The sequence below is a fragment of the Ranitomeya imitator genome, chromosome 3, assembly GCF_032444005.1.
Source record: "Ranitomeya imitator isolate aRanImi1 chromosome 3, aRanImi1.pri, whole genome shotgun sequence".
NCBI classification, from domain to species: domain Eukaryota; kingdom Metazoa; phylum Chordata; class Amphibia; order Anura; family Dendrobatidae; genus Ranitomeya; species Ranitomeya imitator.
In genome coordinates, this window is record NC_091284.1 from 699,180,410 (window position 1) to 699,192,436 (window position 12,027).

At 41.3% G+C, this 12,027-nt stretch overlaps 1 protein-coding gene across 2 annotated transcripts in view; it reads left to right on the forward strand.

The window, feature by feature from the left end:
* Positions 1-12,027, forward strand: part of ARHGEF25 (Rho guanine nucleotide exchange factor 25) — a 540,759-nt gene that overhangs the window by 101,445 nt on the left and 427,287 nt on the right. For both annotated transcript variants that reach the window (XM_069758578.1, XM_069758577.1), the window contains exon 2: positions 10,417-10,660. In XM_069758578.1, coding sequence (XP_069614679.1) covers positions 10,417-10,660 — 244 coding nt within the window. The remainder of the gene's footprint in view (positions 1-10,416; positions 10,661-12,027) is intronic.

Here is a 12,027-nt window from a genome sequence, read left to right on the forward strand (position 1 = left end):
GATAGCAGATTCTGCTATTGAAATCCTCCTCTCAACATGTTATGGGCCAATAAGTGGTGTTTAGTTTTCAAAGTTGGAAATAGGGTAAAACCAGATAGATACGGTAATTCAAATTTAGGGTGTTTTTTTGCACCCAATTTGTCAATAGTGTCATTGGTGATATGAATTTAGAACCTGAAAAAAATAGCACGTTTCTACAAAATTGTGAAAATGGCTCACATTGCATAATAAATTTAGAATAACCTCCTTACACCAGTTCACATCAATAATTTGTACCAAAAATGATTTATATCTTTGTAAAAAAAATTCTGCAACACTTTTGTAGTGTTTTGCAGCACAATAATATTTTACCCAAAAGCCTTTATGACGTGTACAGAAAAGTATCAGAAAAGTCATTTATCACGACACACCTTGAAAATACCAAATCAGTATGAATACAATTAGTGAATAAATCCAGACCGTATAAACTATGTCTAACTCGACTTACTAGTGTAAGAAATGTTTTATGACCCTACATGGGTAACACAAGTCTTATTTGCAAAAAAAGAATGCCTGATCTGTGACCAGCTTTCAGAATGATGCAGCCTCTATTTGCCATGTATTAATAGACTTTATTTGCTACAGTATGCACACTGATGTTTTAATGTCAAATTTACTGTATAAGCAATCATCAGCACGTCATCTTGTGTGAAAGATCCCACTGCTTACAGTGAGAAGTCAGTCATAATACAACAGTTTTCATGAACTTCTGTTCACTGCTGGTGTAAATCAATGCAAATGATATAGTCAAACGTTTTCATTTAGTTTTTACGTGAGAAGGAAATGTCAGAAAAATGTTCTTTTGACTTAGTTTGAGAACAGATTTTTTTAAATGAATTCAAAGAAAATATATAGAAGTGTGATGTACCAACGGTGGGGAAAATACCGTAAGTATTTGATACACTGATGTAAAGTAGACATATGGAAAATGTTATTTGTTAACTATTTTGTGTGACATAACTCCCCAGTTTAAGGGAATAAAAATTAAATGCTTCAAAATTGCAACATTTTCGCCGAATTACCGTTTTTTTAATCACATGTAAACAAAACTCATCAAACAAATATTACCACTATCATGAAGTACAATATGTCATGAAAAAAACATTCACAGAATCACTGTGATACGTTAAAGCGTTATTACCACATAAAGTAACACTTTTCAGAATTGTAAAATTTGGCTTGGTCATTAAGGTCAAAATTTGGTTTGGTCACTATGGGGTTAAACTCTTAGGCAGCGTAAATACTTTTTTTAGCTGAATTTTTTGTTCGGAAAATCTGTTGCGCTTAATTGCCCAAGCAAAGTGGACATACAGTGGGTAGGGAAAGTATTCATACCCCTTTAAATTTTTTACTCTTTCTTTCATTGCAGCCATTTGGTAAATTCAAAAAAGTTCATTTTTTTTTCTTATTAATGTACACTCTACACCTCATGCTGAATGAAAAAAAAACAGAAATGTAGAAGTATTTGCATATTTATTAAAAAAGAAAAACTGAAATATCACATGATCATAAGTATTCAGACCCTTTGCTCAGACACGCATATTTAAGTCACATGCTGTCCATTTCCTTGTGATCCTCCTTGAGATGGTTCTACTCCTTCATTGGAATCCAGCTGTGTTTAATTAAACTGATAGGACTTGATTTGGAAAGGCACACACCTGTCTGTATAAGACCTCACAGCTCACAGTGCATGTCAGACCAAATGAGTATCATGAGGTCAAAGGTACTGGCCAAGGAGCTCAGAGACAGAATTGTGGAAAGGCACAGATCTGGCCAAGGGTACAACAGAATTTCTGCAGTACTCAAGGTTCATAAGAGCACAGTGGACTCCATATTCCTTAAATGGAAAATGTTTGAGACCAACAGAAGCCTTCCTAGACCTGGACGTCCAGCTAAACTGAGCATTCGTGGGAGAAGAGCCTTGGTGAGAGAGGTAAAGAAGAACCCCATGATCACTGTGGCTGAGCTCCAGAGATGCAGTAGGGAGATCGGAGAAAGGTCCACAAAGTCAACTATCACTGCAGTCCTCCACCAGTCAGGCGGAAGCCTCTCTTCAGTGCAAGACATATGAAAGCCCCCATAGAGTTTGCTAAAAACACATGAACTGCTCCCAGACTATGAGAAATAAGATTCTCTGGTCTGATGAGATGAAGATAGACTTTTTTGGTAATAATTCTAAGTGGTATGTGTGGAGAAAACCAGGCACTGCTCATCACCTGCGCAATACAATCCCAAGTGAAAAATGGTGGTGGCAGCATCATTCTGTGGGGGTGTTTTTCAGCTGCAGGGACAGGACGATTGGTTGCCATTGAAGGAAACATGAATGCAGCCAAGTACAGAAATATCCTGGATGAAAACCTCTTCCAGAGTGCTCTGGACCTCAGACTTGGCCGAAGGTTCACCTTCCAACAGGACAATGACCCTAAGCACACAGCTAAAAAAACAAAGGAGTGGCTTCAGAACAACTCTGTGACCATTCTTGTTTGGCCCACCCAGAGCCCTGATCTAAACCCAATTGAGCATCTCTGGAGAGACCTGAAAATGGCTGTCCACCAACGTTCACCATCCAACCTGACGGAACTGGAGAGGATCTGCAAGGAAGAATGGACGAGGATCCCCAAATCCAAGTGTGAAAATCTTGTTGCATCATTCCCAAGAAGACTCATGTCTGTACTAGCTCAAAAGGTGCGTCTACTCAATACTGAGCAAAGGGTCTGAATACTTATGACCATGTGATATTTCAGTTTTTATTTTTTAATAAATTTTCAAAAATGTCTATATTTCTGTTTTCTTTTTTAGTCAAGATGGGATGCAGAGTGTACATTAATAAGAAAAAAATGAACTTTTTTGAATTTACCAAATAGTTGCAAAGAAACAAAGAGTGAAAAATTTAAAGGGGTATGAATATTTTAGTACATAAGTAGTTTTTCAAAAATTCTTTTTACTTTTTGAATGCAAGCTAAAAAGCCTTTTTTGTCCTTTCCTTTAACAATTGACCTTTTTGATAAAGCCATACTTCTAATAATAAGCTTTCTCCGTTTTAAGGCACTGGAAGTCCAGTTAGGTTTTAAACTGAAATGTTTTAAACTGAAATGTTTACATGCTTAGAAAAATGCAGAAACATTTCTGGAGCCTGAAGGCACAAAACCCCACATTTATTTTATCAGTTTATTCTTAACCTTACATTCCTACAAACAGTTTTTGTGACTTTCGCGGTGCAAAGAAACACAGCATCTATATTCCCAAGATGAGATTTTGGTGCAGTTTTGATGCTGCATATTTTTGCTGTGTCAAAAAAAATAGATTGGATTTATAGAAATCTCCGTCCCACAGTTCTTATTTATTACTCAACCTAAACTGACCTGCGGTGCCTGTTTCGAATCCACAACATGTCAAGTTCTCTTGCGGGTACGCTGAGCTTTCTGCCTGAATTTCCCCATAGATTTGTAATTTGTGCAGAAATTCCGCAGGTAAATAACACATATGCAACTTAAGTGCATTTTCGAGGCGAAAAAGTATCAAAAACGCATGTAATTCGTACCTAAGTATGTCAATTACGGTAAGTTTTGTCAAAGCAAGAAGTATCAAAAACAAAGCAGCTTTATTTAAAGCATGACACCAAAATGAAACAAAAAAGACATTGTCAAAAACACAATAAAAAAGCATGCTAAAAAAACATAATACAAAAATTTAATTACTGTATATACTCGAGTATAAGCCGAGATTTTCAGCCCAAATTTTTGGGCTGAAAGTGCCCCTTTCGGCTTATACTCGGGTCACGGTCGGCGGGTGAGGGGGGGAGAGGTCTGAGGCATACTTACCTAGTCCTGGCGATCCTGGCGCTCACCCTGCCGTCCCACGGTCTTCGGGTGCTGCAGCTCTTCCCCTGTTCAGCGGTCACGTGGGACCGCTCATTAGAAAAATGAATATGGACTCCACTCCAATAGAGGTGGAGCCGCATATTCATTTCTCTAATCAGCGGTAACGGTGACCGCTGATAGAGGAAGAGGCTGCGGCACCGAAGACCAGCTGTCCGGGGGAAGGAGCGGGACGCCAGGAGCAGGTAAGTATCGCATATTCACCTATCGCCGTTCCACACGCCGGGCGTCGCTCCATCTTCCCGGCGCCGCTCCATCTTCCCGGCGTCTCTCCGCTCTGACTGTGCAGGTCAGAGGGCGCGATGACGCATATAGTGTGCGCGCCGCCCTCTGCCTGATCAGTCAGTGCGGAGAGACGCCGGGACGAGACGCCGGGAGCTGCAAGCAAGAGAGGTGAGTATGGCTTTTTTTTTTTATTGCAGCACCAATGGCACAGCTTTCTATGGTACATCAATGGGGCAATAATGAATGATGCAGAGCACTATATGGCACAGCTATGGGGCAATAATGAACGGTGCAGAGCACTATATGGCACAGCTATGGGGCAATAACGAACGGTGCAGAGCACTATATGGCACAGCTATGGGGCAATAATGAACGGTGCAGAGCACTATATGGCACAGCTATGGGGCAATAATGAACGGTGCAGAGCACTATATGGCACAGCTATGGGGCAATATGAACGGTGCAGAGCACTATATGGCACAGCTATGGGGCAATATGAACGGTGCAGAGCACTATATGGCAGCTATGGGGCAATATGAACGCTGCAGAGCACTATATGGCACAGCTATGGGACAATAATGAATGGTGCAGAGCACTATATGGCACAGCTATGGGGCAATATGAACGGTGCAGAGCACTATATGGCACAGCTATGGGGAAATAATGAACGTTGCAGAGCACTATATGGCACAGCTATGGGACAAAAATGAACGGTTAAGAGCACTATATGGCACAGCTTTCTATGGCACATCTATGGGACAAAAATGAACGGTGCAGAGTAGTATATGGCACAGCTATGGGACAAAAATGAATGGTGCAGAGCACTATATGGCACAGCTATGGGACAAAAATGAACGGTGCAGAGCACTATATGGCACAGCTATGGGGCAATATTGAACGGTGCAGAGCACTATATGGCACAGCTATGGGGCAATAATGAACGGTGCAGAGCACTATATGGCACAGCTTTCTATGGCACAGCTATGGGACAAAAATGAACGGTGCAGAGCACTATATGGCACAGCTATGGGACAAACATGAACGGTGCAGAGCACTATATGGCACAGCTATGGGGCAATAATGAACGGTGCAGAGCATTATATGGCACAGCTATGGGGCAATAATGAACGGTGCAGAGCACTATATGGCACAGCTATGGGGCAATAATGAACGGTGCAGAGCATTGTATATGGGGCACAGCTTTATATGGAGCATCTATGGGGCAATAATGAACTGTATGGAGCATTATATGGGGCTCCTGATTCAATATGGATATTCAAAAACACTTAACCTACTGATGTCTCAATTAATTTTACTTTTATTGGTATCTATTTTTACTTTTGACATTTACCGGTAGCTGCTGCATTTTCCACCCTAGGCTTATACTCGAGTGAATAAGTTTTCCCAGTTTTTTGTGGCAAAATTAGGGGGGTCGGCTTATACTCAGGTCGGCTTATACTCGAGTATATACGGTAAGTCAGAAATGGTGCAGAAATTCTGCAACAGCAAAAACTCACCTAAAGCTCATCGTGGGAACGTTGCCATATAATTACAGCAAAGCGCATAGTATAGAAATCTCATAGGCATATAATCTGCACATGACTATATTAATAAAAAAAAAATTCTAAGACAAATACCTGGCAATATCAAAAGCAAAGGGACTTTATTTAAAACATGACATACAAAAAAGTGTCAAAAATGCAATAAAGACGTATGTAAAAATAAATCCCGGACTCAAGCGCAATGAAAAAATGGCTGCTGATGGAGGGTCATGTGACATCAATGTCAAACCAACTTGCTGTGCATTCTGCCTTTTATAACTTTTTTTAACCACTTCAGGTTTTAAAATCCGCATAAAAGAAGTGATAATTCCATTTTTCATGCTGCATCAGCTTGGAAGCCGCCAATATTTTATATGAAAAAATGTAAGAAAAAATCAGCTGCAAAAACAACAGTGAAGATGACAAAGTAGCAACCACTGTTTTCCTGTAGTATCTTTGGCTTAAAAAATGATGAAAACACTGTGTTTTCATGTGTGCACTTTCTAATGCTACTTAGCCTTTATGACTTCTAAATACTTAAAATAATCTTTTTTAACCGCACTACTCCCCTTTCTTCCCTATTCTTACTGGAATAAAGTAGATACGTATCTCAAATTTTGTATAACCCACTTTACACAGTTAAATTGTACCTGTTACTTCAGGTAACTTTTCAGAAAAATCATGTTTGTACATATACATTATTTCTGGCTATTATCTGACCTGTATCCTGCATTTTCCATCAGTTTTCTCCATTGTAGGTTCCAATTTTCATTTGTCTCTGACATAGTGGGTGGGGACTTGTTGTTATGTTGTCTTCAATAGATAATACAGATAAAGAGATGGGTTTCTATTCTTCACACACAGCAGCAGAATGGAGGACATTATGCCTTACTGAGCTGTGTTGCTGTGAATCCAGCACTTAAATGAAATACATTTGCTAGAAGTATGATAGGCTCCATCAAAATAGGAGAACAATAGAGTATAACGGGTTAAAAACCAAATACTTTATTATTAAATCTGTCACATGACAAGCAATACAAAAATATATATATTAAAACCGGAAAAGGATAGATGGACAATCCACGGCACCATTACCCACCATAGATATAGAAAATGGCTCAATGGTAATACACCAACTCTCCATACAATGCAACAACCAAGTGGTTTACATGAACACAGTAAGTATACCATACATATATCAGAGCAGCGCTTACCAAGATATATAATAAAGTAGCAGAGCTGGGTGGCTGATGGTACCGGGTTGGATCTTGCAGACGCCCCAACGTACGTTTCGCTTCTTTTAGTACATAGCTTTTTCAAGGGGATACCGCCATAGCTCAAAGAAGGACCTTTTATACGCCGTATAGCGTCACATGGGGACGGTCACATGTTGTGAACCGGCCAATGGTGTTGGCATAAGCTGCGCATGCGTCCCGCAGCTCGCAGGTCCTGCTCCGGCCAATGGCGTCAGGCCCAGATGCGCACGCGCGGCAACGGGATGTCACCGCGCACGCGCAAGAGGCCAGAGAGACGCCGCAGCCGAAGGAGGAGACCGCGGCAGCCGAGCGCATGCGCACAGCCAGGTAACCATGACAGAGGGACATACACACCCGCAGAAATACAATATCAACAGCATAATGAAGATAATCCTCTGACACAATCAGGTTCTATAGGTCATGATGAGTCTCTGGCTTGATATTTGTAGCGTATAGTCCTTCTGTGGATGTGATGCCTCCGCACAGCATGTATCATTATCAAATTCGATCCAGATTTGTGCCATGTTTCAGAGTCACTATCGGTGTGTATAGGCGCATTTAGGTCCCAATCTTGAGCATAACTAAGGATGTAAAGAAAAATCAAACAAAACGTTAAAAACACTATAAAAACACACAAGGAGATCCATATCGGGATCCCGGGGGAGCAAGATGTCACAGAAATGGGGACGATTAAATGACCCATCAGAGAAATGTATTAAGTCACAGAAATGAAGCAAAGCTTAACGATTCATTTAGCCCATTGGGTACCATTGTTTTGAGGCACACTATCCAGCTTGCCTCTCGTTGGGCTAAAAGTTTTTTATAGTTCCCACCCCTAACACCCAAGTGTAGACTTTCGATCCCCCTGACCCAAAGGGACCCCGCGTCACAATCATGGAAAATCCTGAAGTGACGCGGAATCGTCTTCAGTCCAGAGGGATCGACCACCGCTCTGGCTGCGCCAATGTCCCGAACGTGCTCACGCACCCTAACTCTGAACTCCCGAGACGTAAGGCCTATATAGATCTTTGGACAGGCACATGTGGCATAATAGATGACATTTTTTGTGCCACACGTAATGTGCTGTCTAATTTGAAATTGTCTCAGCCTGTCGGAGGTTTCAAAGGTAGAGGTGCGTTGGACATTGGCGCACGCCACGCAATGGCCACACTGAAAACAGCCCAAGGGGGGCCCCTGGTGCCAAAAATGTTCTTAATAGGTGGAATATAATGACTCCTGACTAATATGTTGCCAATATTTGGTGCCCTTCTAGCAGTCATGGCAGGAAAGTCGCCTAAACTGAGCCCCAGGGCGGGCTCGGTCTTCAAAATAGACCAATGCTTGTTCAGAATGCCCCTGATGTTAGACCATTCATGGTTGTAAGTACCAATGAACCTGATGGTATCCCTCTCACCTCCTTTTTTGTGTTTCCTAGTTGCGTATAGCAAATCACCCCGCCGAGTTTTCCTTGCTCTATCAAATCCACGTTTGATGCATCTACGGCTGTAGCCGCGTGCCTCAAAACGGGATTTTAAATCAACCGCTTGATTATAAAATTTCTGGTCAGTTGAGCAAATCCGTCTTACCCTCAGGAACTGTCCGACCGGGACAGCTCTGATTGTGGCAGCCTGGCAGGGTTATGAGCCGAATCCGCACGAATCAAGGAATTGACGGAAGTTGGCTTACGAAATACATCAGTCTGGATACACCGAGCATTATCGAGTTCCAGTGTGATGTCCAGAAAATCAATCCTAATCGGATTGTATTGGTAAGTCAACTTGATATTGTATTGATTCGTGTTCAGCCTACACATAAAATCCCCAAGCTGCTGTGAGGTCCCCGCCCACATGAAAAAAATATCATCAATATAATGAAGCCAGCACAGCACATGGTCGGCGGCCCCCGCGCCCTCGTCGCCAAATAGGAATCTCTCCCAGTGCCCCAGGAAGAGATTAGCGTACGAGGGCGCGCAGGCCGCACCCATGGCCGTGCCGCGCCTCTGTAAATAAAATACGTCTTTGAAGACAAAAAAGTTATGGGTTAGGACAAAACACAACAACTCGAGGATCAGTTCACACACAGAGCTGTCCAGGTCAGAGGTCCCCAAGAAAAAGCGAACCGCTTCAAGACCGTGTGTATGGTCTATGCAGGTATATAGAGTCTGGATATCGGTGGTGACTAGTAACACTTGTTGGTCCACCGAGACACCGTCGACCCTCGTAAGGATGTCCGCAGTGTCACGCACATACGATGGTAAATTTTATACCAAAGGTTTTAAAAAGTAGTCAATAAATTTGCATATAGGGTCAGATAGACCCTCAATGCCGGACACTATCGGATGCCCGGGAGGGTCGACGGCGTCTTTGTGGATTTTAGGCAGGAGGTAGAAAGTTGGAGTCTTGGGGGACCTGACCATCAACCCCTCCAACATCCTTTTGTCTATAATACCCTCCTCGTGAGCTCTTACTAGAACTTGCTGCAACTGAGATGAGAATGAGGTCACTGGATTGTATGACAGTTTTGTATATGTATCAGTGTCTTTCAACTGTCGATACGCTTCTTTTTCGTATTTGTGACATGGCCAGATCACGATGTTTCCCCATGTGACGCTATATGACGTATCAAAGGTCCTTCTTTGAGCTATGGCGGTATCCCCTTGAAAAAGCTATGTACTAAAAGAAGCAAAACGTACGTTGGAGTGTCTGCAAGATCCAACCCGGTACCATCAGCCACCCATCTCTGCTACTTTATTATATATCTTGGTAAGCGCTGCTCTGATATATGTATGGTATACTTACTGTGTTCATGTAAACCACTTGGTTGTTGCATTGTATGGAGAATTGGTGTATTACCATTGAGCCATTTTCTATATCTATGGTGGGTAATGGTGCCGTGGATTGTCCATCTATCCTTTTCCGGTTTTAATATATATATTTTTGTATTGCTTGTCATGTGACAGATTTAATAATAAAGTATTTGGTTTTTAACCCGTTATACTCTATTGTTCTCCTATTTTGATGTATTTATGGAGTGGGTTTATATATGGCTCTCCTCGGAGAGGTATTGTCTTGTGGTATTGACATAAGACGTAGTCAGCATGTGGGTGCCTGGCATTCTGATGTTACTAAGTATGATAGGCTGTATAACCTGACACCTCATTATGCTGGCAGTCTATCTTGCTTTGACCAAGAAGAATTTTAGCTGTTTTTCAGAGTGGATGTTGAGTTCAAGGGGTGGTGAATAAGAGGCTCAAAATTGGAGAAAGAAGTAGATTTCTTTGCTGATATATATTACAAAGTTTCTCATTTTTTTACAAATACTATTGATTTATGCAAAGGTTTTTAAATCAACAGTTGCCATTTAGTTTTCTCTTTCTCTTGACAAATGAAAAAATAATATTTTCATATACTTGTTGTTCTTCATAAGTCCTGCTTCTCAGACGTCTATATATTCACAGTTGGTTCTTTTTCCACATAGATTGCCGATGATTGCACAGATGATTCTCCTGGACCTGAACGTAGCAGTAATGAGGAGAATGTGGGGGAGCCAGGAACTCCAGATGTGGATGATGATGAAACAAGTGAGGAGTTATCCGAGTCTGCCACCTGTCCACTATTACCTCCTGAGAACACATGCCCCGGCATTGGTAGGACTCGACGGCTTTCAGATATCCGTGCATGGTTTGCTGACAATTTTCGACATCTTTCAGAATCTGAAGAAGGTAAATTATATGACATGTAGAATTTCAATTTTTTTCTATTTCTTTTCTTCCTTTTCAAATTTTTATAGCTTAGATTTTTTTTACACGGCAGATAAATTGTCCACAACGGCTGATCTATGACATAGCAAGTCGAATGGGGCTCCTTTACTTGCATTTTTATGTTACGATAATTGTAAGGATTTTCCTGTGATAGACCATGTGATTGCTCCTTCCTCTATCTCACACAGTTGTAGTCAACATGAAACAAACAAAAAAGTCCTTTAGTAAACTTAACCCGTTGGTTACCAAGCTAATTTTGACCTTAATGCCAAATTTTAGAAATCTGACTAGTGTCACTTTAGGAGGTAATACCTATGGAACACTTCAGATATGTGCACATGGTCAGTAATTGGCAATGCTTTGGATGCAGCACATGTCCGCTGCGTCCAAAGCGCTGCCGGCTATTGAACGCCGGTGATTCCGTATGTGTTCATTGAACCGTACAGAATCACAGCATCCAATACATCGGGGATGTCAAACTGCATTCCTCGAGGGCTGCAAACAGGTCATGTTTTCAGGATTTCCTTGTACTGCACAGGTGATAATTTAATCACCAACTCATTATTTGTGTAGGTAATTAAATTATCACCTGTGCAGTACAAGGAAATCCTGAAAACATGACCTGTTTGCAGCCCTCGAGGAATGCAGTTTGACACCCCTGCAATACATTGTACGGGTGATATTTGCAGAGATGCACAACATGTCCGTTTCCACATGTCCATCTCCATGGGTGATCCGAAGGCGTCGGTGCACGCATAGTGGAGATGAGATTTCTTGTTGGAATCTGCAGCGTTTACTGATCGTGGGAACATACCCTTCAACGTACCCCAGTGATTCTGAGAATCTTTTTTGTGACATATTGTACTTCATGTTAGTCCTAAAATTTGCTGGATATGACTTGCGTTTATTTCATAAAATATTGCAATTTTGGCAAAAAAGTTTGAAACAAAAATTTAAATTTTCAAACTTTGAATCTTTATATCCTTAAACCAGTTAGTCATGCTGTGCAAAATAATTAATATATAAAATTTTCCACATGTCTACTTTACATCAGAGTCATTTTTCAAATGTCGTTTTATTTTGGAAGAAGATGTTAGAGGGGTTAGAAGTTTAGCAGCAATTTCTCATTTTTTCAACAAATTTGCAAAAAGATTTCAATGGACCTTGAGGAGCCTTTTTTATTGAAAACTCCCCAAAAGTGATACCATTTTAACCCCTGCCCAACATGCGCCATATATGTATGGCACTGCGGGGGCTGCATTCCTGTAAACAATGCTCCACACTTGTGTGGGTTCACGCTGAGAGCCATTGTGATAAAATGCGAGTGT